General features: G+C 40.5%; 1 protein-coding gene across 4 annotated transcripts; it reads left to right on the forward strand.

Annotated features, from left to right (window-relative positions):
* Window positions 1–611: 611 nt before the first annotated feature.
* LOC146682378 (uncharacterized) lies at window positions 612–11,027 on the forward strand. Of its 4 annotated transcripts, XM_085445593.1 has the most exons (9): window positions 612–976; window positions 1,834–1,944; window positions 2,549–2,596; window positions 3,217–3,306; window positions 3,391–3,453; window positions 3,709–3,848; window positions 7,811–7,923; window positions 8,652–8,935; window positions 10,934–11,027. In XM_085445593.1, exons 1-8 carry the CDS (start codon window positions 820–822, stop codon window positions 8,770–8,772), a joined length of 843 nt encoding a protein of 280 aa, XP_085301719.1. In that variant the 5' UTR covers window positions 612–819; the 3' UTR covers window positions 8,773–8,935; window positions 10,934–11,027. The 4 variants fall into 4 exon arrangements, with proteins under 4 accessions (XP_085301719.1, XP_085301722.1, XP_085301718.1 ...); XM_085445596.1 differs by lacking the exon at window positions 2,549–2,596; XM_085445592.1 differs by lacking the exons at window positions 7,811–7,923; window positions 8,652–8,935; window positions 10,934–11,027 and having other exon boundaries at window positions 3,709–4,389.
* Window positions 11,028–11,403: the final 376 nt, after the last annotated feature.

The following is an 11,403-nucleotide window of genomic DNA, read 5'->3' on the forward strand; positions in this document are numbered from 1 at the left end:
CTCTCCCTCCCCCCCCCCTCCATTTTATCTCGGCTGTAACATCTGATGATGTCAAATGAGGACACGAGGATGCGTGGCACATTACATGTTGCACAACGTATTCGTGAGTTTCATATCAGATAAGAAAAATATTTTCAGAAACCGTTCAGATGCACTTTTATCATTTTGTCCTATAAATTTGTTCCATCATGTGACTCGGCTGTCATATAAACACGTCTGTGTTCTTATTTAGTCACAGATCAGATCATCACATCTGTCAGGACAGAAAGACTAGCAGCAGTAAAAAGTACTGCAGAGGCTCAGGTTCATGTTCAGCCCAGGCTCTGTGCTGCAGCTCAGCCCCTCTCTCTCCACTTTCTTTACTGTTTCAATGGTCTCTGTCCAAAAAACAAGAACAAAGAAATATCTGTGAAAAAGTAGAGTTCATAAACTCAAGTCATGAATGAATAAATAAATAAAATAAAATGCAAACATTTTATTTTGAAGGAAATTTAGTTTAATTTGTTGAATAAACCCAGAAAGTTGATTCTGTTTATCTGGACTTTGTGTTATCAGTTTTAATTCTAACTATGAACAAAATGTGGTTTAGCTTTTCCTGTCATGACGTCTGTACCTCCTGTTGAAAGCAGCTCACAGAGAGACAGAGACAGCGAAGCGACAGCAGCATCAGAATACAGAGGACCAACATTTACTTATGATTTACTGCAGAATCAGAATCAGCTTCACATAGAAAAGCTCCAGTTAACAGAGAAACACAGCGACTGAGTGACGGCTCTGCTGCACAGGAAACTGACACTGCTGAAAACTGAGCATCTTAAAATGTCTTCCATCATTGATGAGGATCCAGAGTTGAGCATGAATGTGAAATACAGCAAAGGAGAGGACAGAGGAGAGAGACTGGAGGGACTGGTCCTCCTCCATGAGAATGTGGACTCCTGCACAGACCGTCAGGTCCATGTTTCAACACAGGACGGAGGTAAGTATCAAATACTGAGGCATCAGGAATCAGGAGAGACTGTTTCCATCTTCTCAATAAAATATCAAACTAATACAGATCCATCAAAGCTTTTGGATCCAGAGACTCAGTTTATTCATCGTGTGGAGGAAAGTTCAAGCTTTGGTGAAGGTGTGCAGTCTCTGCTCTTATCATGGTTTATATGTTTCTATATTTTTTAATGTTTTCTGTTTATTAAGAGAATAAATGATAAAAAGTGTCTAGTTTAAAGTATCAGTGTGTTATTTTAGTAAGTGTAGAAACAAGCTGACAGAAAAGTGTTGGAGGAGTTATCTCACAGATCAGTGGTGAAGGCAGAAATATAAGAAACAAGGAAGTGTTGCTCGACACTGTGGAGCGAGTATAACCACAGAAACTACTCGAAGCACACTTGTCACAGCTAGTTTTAGCTGACAGGAAATCAGACCAATGAATAACAACTCTGTTTTCATTTCAGCAAATCATGGAGATATTGTTTTAATGACATAATATTCATGTTATAATAACCAACATTGTCCTCATGATCTGGTCTTTGTGTGAAACACGCTGATACACATTCGTCTGTTTCTGAGTCACATCAAAGCGTTTCTCTGTCAATCAGAGTCTCTGTTCTCACATATGTAAAAGTCACCTGAAGACAAACATGTGACAAAGTCTCCTGTAAATATCAAAACTGCTGGAATGAACTTGTTCAGCTCATCATCAGGTCGGCTGCAGGTGGAAAGTCTTTCTGACGATAAACCAATAAAATACGCTTGAAAAATGGGAAACAAATTATGATTAAAACATGTTTAATAATTAAATTAACAAATTCTTTTCTCTCCATTTTGCCTTCGTAGAAATAAAAGCCCAGAAGAAGCTTCCAGCTGTGAAAAGAAGCCGTTTCAGAGCTGTTGAAGTGAAGCTGGTGGTTCTGTATCTGCTGATTCTGGCTGGAATCACAACACGCTGTGAGGAGTTTTATTATCATGCTCATGATACACTCCCATGTTAAAATGAGCACCTTTGCTGCAGTAAAAACATGTTTCCATTCAGGACCAAATGAGTTTTGGTCTCTAAGGATAGTTTCCTCTTCATAAAAACTGCACGGTGGCATTTTAAATGGAATTCTCTGATCAATAATATGAGCTGCTGTGTGGTACAGCCTGACCAACACGTTGGTTTTGCTGACTGAGCTTCTAGTATTTCATGAGTCTGTTACTTAGCACTGATTAGCAGGTGTGTGTCTGTGTGCATGATTCCTGGCTCATATCTTGTGTGTGTTGTGGAGTGAATGTTCTTGTTGTTCCTTCAAACTCTTCACTCAACACGGTGATTCTGTGATTATCTCAACAAAGCAGACAGGCAGCAGCATCTGCTGCAGACTGATGCAGGTGCAGCCACACTATGTTAGACAGTGGCCGTCTGTCATTGTGCGACTAGTTAGTTCACTTGGTGTATTAAGCAGGTAGCTAACAAGCTAATGTTAGCTCCATTCATCTCATTGGAAAATGAAAAACTTTATTTAAATCATTTTAAATTTTAAATCTTCGGTTTTGTTGCATTTCTAACCAGATATTTTGGTGAGTTTGGAAAAAGAGCAGCTGAAGGACGAGATGGAAGGTAAGAAACTATTAAAAACTGTCAGAGTTGGAGACGGATTTGAAAGGTAACTGATTTTACATTTTGAATCAGCTTCTTGTGTTAAGATAAAAAAAAGAAACAAACCAAATGACAGCAGCTGACCTCCCAAACTAACATAAACAGGAGAAACTGTTCACAGTCAAGGGCAGCTCAGCCCTACAAACTCCTTCAGAGTAAAACAGGAAACACACAGTGAGAGCTGTACTTCCACAGGAAGTATCTGATCACATGGAAACACCTTTGATATGAGGAAGTGTTGATTCCCACGGCAGCTTGTCTGTTCTTTCAAAAACCTAAAGATAACATCTCTGACTACAGGTGTAGAAATGCTGTTTGACTCTTCACCTTCTTCCTCCACACTGAAGCACAATTATTCTGAATCTTGTCAGTGGTTTTTGTTCACAGTTGATACGTATTTAGCTCATCAGATTTCCTGTAGTTCTAACACCTCCACCCACAGGACATGTTAAAGAGCAATGGCTGCAAGTTTCTGACTCTTATTGATATTTGACAAAGCAGAGGAAGAAGATTATTTCTGTTCAACGTTTCACTCATTTTATTTTATTTTATTTTATTTTGCTTTCACTGAAATATTTCAGATGCTTTGAACAAGAGTGAATTCAACAAACTTCACTTCAAACACAATAAACTGAACCACAGTTACAACGAGCTACAGACTGAACATCAAGGTAAGAAAGTATTTAAAATTAACAAGAAAATACTAATGTCAGATAAAATTTATATTTACATTTTTAACATGTTTTTTTCTACAGAAACAAAACGACTCAACAGTCAGTTACAGGAAGAAGTGAAGAAGCTGAAGGAGAAGATAGAAGGTAATAAAGTTTGAATAACTGATAGAAAACATCAGTGTTACACAGTGATAACCTGATTGTGTCTTTGTTTTGAATCCTAAATGTTTGATGCTGTGTAACAGTTTCTCTGTATAAATGTAAGTTTCAGTTCATTATGAATAAGAGAGAAAACCTGAGTTTAAATGAAGCATTTACAGGGAAAATGACAGGAACCAAAGATTAATGTGATACAACAGGACACAAAGTCTGACTTTAAAACATGTGTTTGACTTTAAGAGAAGTGTCCTGATCGATGGACGAGGTTTGGAAGCAGCTGTTACTTTAAATCCACTGAGAAGAAAACTTGGCCTGAGAGTCAAAACCACTGTAAGACCAGAGGAGCTGATCTGGTGGTGATAAACAGCAAAGAGGAACAGGTGGGTGTGTTTGTTCATGTCTGTGTGATCTTTGATGGAGCTGACAGTGAGTTACAAAGTTCTTCATACTGTGAATTAAAGCCACACATTGATGATAAGTATACATGTGCAAACATACAGACACATAAACAAAGCAGCACATTCATTCCATCAGAAACACAACAGTTAGAAACTATGGAGGAAAATAAAGGGGAAAAGATTGAGGGAGAGCTAACCTGTAAAAATGAGTTTCAGCCGTTAACAGTCAGCTGACCTGATAGTCTGAGGAAGGCTGTTCCACAGTTTGGCTGCAACAAGCTCAAAAGCACGATGGCCTCTGGTGTTCAAATCAGAGCGAGGGACAGTTGGGAGACGCTGATTAGATGATCAGAGAGGCCGGCTGCAGTGATAAGGTCCAAGAAGCTCTGCTATATAAGCAGGGGCCTGTTCATGCACAGCTTTATATGTTCATAACAGGATTTAAAAGAGGATTCTGAATTTCACTGTAAGCCAGTGAAGAGAAGCAAGAATAGGTGAGATATGAGACTGCAGGCCAGGTTTTGTTTGCAGCCTTGCTGCTGAGTTCTGCACAAACTGCAGACCAACTATGGAGGACTGAGAAATGCAGGTGAAAAGTGAATTACAATAATCAGGCAGGAGAAAGTATGAACTCAAAGTTCCAGATGATTGAATCACAGTAAAGATTTGATCTTTGCAATATTTCTGAGCTAAAGGAAACAAGACTGGCTGACCTTTGACATGTGAGGCTCAAAATGCAGCTGTTGGTTCAAAATGATCTTTAACAGGTGATTGGATGTTACTGGTGAGGGGGACGATGTACTGACTGACCTCCTCAGAGAAACTGAGCCAAACAGCACAACTTCAGTTTGAGATGAAGGAAGTTTAAATCCATGAAGTGATGACAGAGAAGCATTCACTGAGGCAGGAGAGGCTCGACAGAAAAGCATTAGTGTGTGTGTCATCTGCACAGCAGTGCTAGGAGATCCCATTAAAACCATTAAGCAGATGTCACAGGGGCAGCATTTATAAAGAGAACAGAACTGGTCCAAGGACTGAGGCATGTGGGACTCAGATGAGGACACACATTGATTAATATGAAGTATCTGTTTGATATTCAAAGATGGTCGCTCACAGTGGACATAGATGCTTCTTTCACTCCTCTTTCAAACCATCTGTCCTCTCTGTCCAAAATGTGAACATATCCTTAAGATGCAGATGGACTGCTGAGTCTTGTCCTGTGGAGGTGGCTCTTCTGTGTTGTGCCATGCACTTGTGAAGTGGCTGTTTGGTCTCTCCAATGTAGAGGTCTGGACATTCCTCGCTGCACTGTACAGCATACACCACATTGTTAAGTCTGTGTTTAGGAGTTTTGTCTTTTGGGTGAACCAGTTTCTGTCTGAGTGTGTTGCTTGGTCTGAAGTACACTGTGATGTCGTGCTTGGAGAAAACTCTCCTGAGTTCCTCTGATACACCGGCTACATAGGGGATGACAATGTTGTTGCGTCTGTCCTTCTTATCCTCCCTCGCTGGTGTCTGTTCTTCTTTTCTGTGCCTCTTTGCTGACTTTAAGAACGCCCATTTAGGATAGCCGCACGTTTTGAGTGCTTCCTTTACATGTGTGTGTTCCTTCTTTTTTCCTTCAGGCTGTTCTGCCTGGTGGTGTAGGGTCCTAATTACTCCAAGTTTGTGTTCCAGAGGGTGATGGGAGTCAAAGAGGAGGTACTGGTCCGTGTGTGTGGGCTTCCGGTAAACTTCGATGTTGAGGTTGCCGTTCTCTTCAATGTGCACGGCGCAGTCCAGGAAAGGCAAACAGTTGTCCTTTGTGTCTTCCCTGGTGAACTTGATGTTTTTATCCACAGCGTTAATGTGCGCAGTGAAGGATTCCACTTCTTGTGTCTTGATTTTGACCCAGGTATCGTCCACATATCTGTACCAGTGGCTGGGTACTCTTCCTTTGAAAGAGCCAAGAGCCTTTCTTGTGAAGTTGGTCCTTTCCTCCAAGGAGCTGTCTTCTTGTAGTCGTTTTCTGACAGTCTCCACGGCCTCTGTGGTGGGTATGCAAGTGAAGAGAGAGACTACATCAAAGGACACCATGGTTTCATCTGGATCCAGGGTAAGTTTCTGGACCTTGTCGGTGAAGTCGGTGGAGTTCTTGATGTGGTGTGGGGTGTTCCCCACGAGAGGAGCAAGGATGGTAGCAAGGTGTTTAGCAATGTTATAAGTGGCTGAGTTTATGCTACTGACTATGGGTCTGAGTGGGACAGCTTCCTTGTGGATTTTAGGAAGTCCGTAGATGCAGGGTATGGCATCCCCTGGGTAAAGGCGGTGATATGTGAGGCGGTCAATAATTTTGTCCTTTTCAAAGTCTTGAAGGCAAGCTATAACTTTCTTTTTGTAGCTGCTTGTGGGGTCTCGCTTTAAGGCTTCGTAGGTATTGTTGTCACTGAGGAGAGTAGTGATCTTTGTGTGGTAATCTGTAGTGTTTAGGACCACGGTGCATCTTCCCTTATCAGCTGGTAAAACAGTGATGTTGTGGTCTTTGGTCACAATGAACCCACCCGAAACTCTGGCTGATTGGGGCCCACACCCAGTTCCACACCTTGGCTCAGGCGATTAGAGGATCATCAGGGGGTCCTTTTGTCCCTCTGTGGGGGGTCACTCCCACTAGGTTTATATCTGGGACTCTCCACCATTTGACCTTAGAACTGAAGAAGCTTCTCGGATGAGAGGTGAAACGTCTTCAAGTAACTTAAAGAAGTCCAGACGCTTTTCTTTGCAAGCTCCTTTGACTGTGTTAATAAGAGGAGCACCATCAACAGTATGAAGGCTGCAGAGAAGTCAAGCAGGACTCAAATGGAGTCTTTATCCCAGCGCAGAAGAATCTGGTTAGTAACTTTCATGAAAGCTGTTTCAGTGCTGTGGTTTGTCTGGAACCAGGTTGGAATTGATCAAAGATCTGAAGGAGCTGACGAGCAACTTGATTTAAAACAGTGGGATGTAAGGAGGGTTGATCCCACTCAGAAAGACTCTGGCTGTTTGAAAGTCAGCTGAAATGAAAGGGACTGGTTTCTAATAGAGAGAAGTCAGGGGGAGATGGCAGCAGGAAGGAGTTTGAACTCCAACAACAGAACTGGAGGAGAGACTTGGGGCGGTTGAAGAGGTACAGACTTGAACTCTGACCTGATACTGTTGATGTTGCCAGTGAAGAAATCGAAAAATGTCCACAGTCATTAGAAGACATGGGAGTGACAGCAGTTTGTCTCTGGGAAGACAACACTGACTGTAAGCCTGTCAAAGATGATACATCTGTGATTGGATAGTAGGTCAGACATGTGGAAGGTCAGCGTTATGTGTGGGGCCGACAACATGATGCACTACATGAAATGATGCTGCATTGTTCATCAATTGTGTGGCAGTGTTGTTAGAGGGATCATCAATAAGTAAATTAGACTCATCTACTAAAATGACTTTATGAACAATAACCGATGAGAGAAGATTAGAGAATCCATTCAGGAAATGATTGCAGGATTTGGGAGGTGGATCGATTACAATACAGCAAACTGGAGATTCACATTGAATTATGAAGGAGAGGAATTCAAAGCAGTTAAAGAACCAGGATTAAATGGGAACCAGTTCAGATGATCCTTAGAAACCAAGTCAACACAAAACATTGAAATAACAGAAATGTTATAAAATGAGAGAAATCCTCATAATCCAGATTATTTTTCTGATTCAATCCAACTGAATCAAATGATTTGTTAACACTGATTCCACTGCAACACTGACTGAGCTACAGGAGGAGCTGATATTCATTGATTCTTTGGCTCTTTCTGATTTCTGCACAATGGAAGAAAAGTTTCATCACAGTTATTCTTCCTTCAGACATGTTCACAAGATGATGTCACTACAACAGAAGTGCTGAATTATGACTGGAGACAATATTTGTGTCTCTTCTCAAACAGGAATTTGTCAATGAACTGAACCTGAGAGGAGAGTCCTGGATTGGTCTGGAAGCTAAACAGACATCAGGAGGATATGAATGGGAATGGGTGGACGGATCAGCGCTGACAGAAAGGTGAGACATTAGTTTGTTTCTATTCCAGAGTTATTATTTAGAAGTGAAACACTGATGTTTTGGAAGATAGATCAGCAATACATGAGCTGAGCTATTTTCCAACAGCCCCACAAACTGAATGTAAAGAAAAGCAGAAATCCTCCTTTGAATGAACAGCTGTGCTTGAACTCTCTTCATCTGCAGTCTGTGATGACGTTCAGTTACAACAAGTCAGTTTGAAGGAATCAGGATTGAAACATGTTCAAAGCAGCGACCGACACATTTCACTTTGTTCAATTTGTCTTCATGTTTTTGTGCTGTAATGTTTCTTTTCTCACAGAACAAAAAGTGTTTCAGAGAATTCCTGTCTCTTCTTCTTTGGTGTTTGTAAAACTTCAGAACATATGAAGGAAGAAGCTTCAGTAAATATGACCTGATAGACACACATTTCAAAGTGATGTCTGTAAACAGCTGACAAAACAGTTTCAAACAGCAGAAAGTCAGCTCTGACTTCTTTTTATTCTCCATTTTTACAGCAGGAAGATTTCATATTCATCAAAGCTTGAAAGCTGTTTTAGTGTGCATGATGATTCTCAGAGAAAAGTCTAAAGGAGGGAAAGTGGGCGAGAAACCTGGGAAAGAAATACAGCAAATATTGGAAATATTCCAAAAGAGACGCATATTTATATGAATGTGACAATAGTTATGAGTTTAGTCCAGTTTCATATCAGATTTGATCTCTCTGACAGGTTCTGGGCACCAGGACATGAGAGTCCCAGTTATCGTTACTATGGAGTCTGCTGTGACGGTGATGGGAGATGGACACGGTCATATTATCCTAATTCAAAGACCTTCATCTGTGAGAAATGAGTTTGGTGCTTTGATGTAAATGTTTGAATAATCCAACCAAAGACACCTCACTATGAAATGTCCTGCATGAGCCTCAGACTCAGCTTACAGTCTTTACTTGTTCATTCTGCATCATATATTGATTACATATATTGTCCCTCTGTGCTCTGTGCTGTACAGTAAGGTTGTGTCACGGTCCTGGGTCTCCTGACTCAGCGTTTTTAGTTCCTTGTGATTTTTGTATTATTGTACTTGTGAGTTATTCTATGGTTTCTAGTTTCGATCCCTTGTCCTTCATGTTTCTCTGTGTCCCCTCTGTTCTGTGTAAGTCTGTGTCTGCATGTTTGAGTTCCCCTCTGTGTCTTTCGGTTCTTAGAGTCCTGTGCCTTATGGTTATGTCTCCGTGTTTCTTAGTTGCTCTGTCTCCCCTAGTCTAGTTCGCGTCTCTGTGTCATACTTCCTGTTTTACTTTGAAGGTCTGTGTCTTATGTGAATGCGTCCTGCTTTGCTTGTCTCGTCAGTCCTGATTTCTCCCAGCTGTGCCCTCCTTCTGTGTCTCATTCCCCTCGTTACTTCCCAGTGTATTTAAACTAGAGATGGCACGATACCACTTTTTTATGTCCGATACCGATACCGATATCATAAATTTGGATATCTGCCGATACCGATATGAATCCGATATAGTGTTTTTTAATCAACAAAACTGTTTTTTAAATATCTTGCTGCATTTTGTATAAGTTCATACTCAAGTTTAAAACAACAACTACACTAAAGCTATTCTGTTATACCTGTATGCAAAAAAAAAATATTTCATAGTTCAGCAATACTGATCAATCTAATAAACTTAGACCTACACCATCCTCCCTATTCTGGTATTTTAAAGAGTACTTAGCGTAAATATTAAGCAACCTAACTAATAGGGTTCCAACTCCCAGCAACAACAAAAATAAATAAATAAAAAATAGGGAACCACCCCTCACGCTCCACCTCATGATGCTTAATCGACGTAATCAACCTTAATTTGATGCAGTGTGAAAAAAAAATGCACAGAAATCAATAATTTTTCAAGAAATATTAAATAGATTCAACATCTTTCTTCAACAAAATTGCAGACTGCACAGATGGTACCTTCCCAAAGGAAAAAGTACTATAGCTTACTAGGGTATATTAGACTTAATAGTTACTATATACAGTAATGGACTTCTATTCATTTATATCAAATTAAAACTTTGGGTGTCAGATAATTATTTATTAAAAGCTAGACATTTTAAATGAGAATAAGAAAGAAAAGTATGTCTTTGTGCCCCCTTTTCTCTGTTAATGCCCTATCGGCCCCCCTGGCTAAACTTTGCTAGATCCGCCCCTGCACAGTTACCAGCGTCAGCTACGTAGAAAAAGATCCTCGAGTAGAAAGTAATATTAAATACATTCTAACAACAGCTGATCAAGCTTAAACGTGCTGCTGTTGTTCAGCCGCTGGTTTCCTCTTTCTGGTGCAAAGTGGGCCAAAAGCAAACTAGAGACATGGACTCGCGACAGAAAAGCCGATCAGCTGATCGTTAAGCAGTTTCATGATTGAAGTAGCAACAAGAAGAGGCAGTCGCTCCATATATCGCTTGTTAAGCTTAACGCAGGAATGCTTTACAAACATTCAGAGATGGACTTACACACTTGCTTTACTTCTCTCGGGGATAACTTTGTCGGAGATGAAATGCCGGGTTGCTAGCGAAGCTCCAAATGCTATCCAGACCACCGACAGGTCCCGCATGCCACAGCCGCTCTATCACGTGATGCATACTGCTCCGACGTGCTAACGTTCTGAGGTGAGTTACGGCGTGTTGCAAGTTTTGTGAGGTGCTTTCGTGATATTTAATGGATCGATTACATTTTTTATTTTTCTCCGATATCCGATCCAGTAATTTAGGTCAGTATCGGACCGATACCGATACGTAATATCGGATCGGTCCATCTCTAATTTAAACCCTGTGTTTCTCTGAGTCCGTGTCGCGTCGTCCCTCATGCTGTGTGGATCTCCCTGTGAGTTTTTAGTTCCCAGTTTAGATTAGTTTGTATGTTTTTTCCCTGCCAGCAAATAAAGCTGTGTTTTGAGTTCACCTCCCCGAGTCTGTGAGTCCTGCATTTTGGGTCCAACTCCTGCCTGCCGCACAGCGATTCATGACAGGTTGGAAGTCATTCACACAAAACCTTGAAGTACTTCATTACTCTGTAGTTCCAGCAAATTGTTCTAATAAAAGTCAAAGTGCAGCTTGTCTTTACTTTGCTTTACTTGGTTCATTCATCAGTCTGTTGGTCCTAAAACTACAGTTCTGGGTGTTTTTCAGGTTTTTCAACTTCAAATATTTTCATGATTTTTTACCCATTAAATTTTAGTTTAATGCTTTTTCATTATTTTTACAATATTCATTATATTTCCCAATATAATAAATATTGGAAGATAAGAGTCTAATCACCACCAGTGACCTCTGCCAAAGATGAATTCAAAGTTCAGCAACAAGATTGATTTGGTTGCATAAATATTTTGATGTCGTGTCAGATTTGAAATGTTTCACTCTTTAGACAAAATGCACATGAACAAAATCTGTAATCGTCTGCAACGTCCCAAACGTGTCAGCTCTAAACTGAAGATGTTTT

The sequence above is a fragment of the Copadichromis virginalis genome, linkage group LG22 (assembly GCF_057382275.1).
Source record: "Copadichromis virginalis isolate Kocher_CV1m ecotype Utaka linkage group LG22, C_Virginalis_male_GT1.1, whole genome shotgun sequence".
NCBI lineage: Eukaryota > Metazoa > Chordata > Actinopteri > Cichliformes > Cichlidae > Copadichromis > Copadichromis virginalis.

What these genes read in the sequence shown, in the direction of transcription:
- LOC146682378 (XM_085445592.1), top strand. Translation starts at nt 820, where the DNA reads ATGTCTTCCATCATTGATGAGGATCCAGAGTTGAGCATGAATGTGAAA. An exon ending in TGTTTCAACACAGGACGGAG is followed by an intron (nt 977 to 1,833) that starts GTAAGTATCAAA and finishes TTGCCTTCGTAG; the next exon opens with AAATAAAAGCCCAGAAGAAG. An exon ending in GCTGAAGGACGAGATGGAAG is followed by an intron (nt 2,597 to 3,216) that starts GTAAGAAACTAT and finishes GAAATATTTCAG; the next exon opens with ATGCTTTGAACAAGAGTGAA.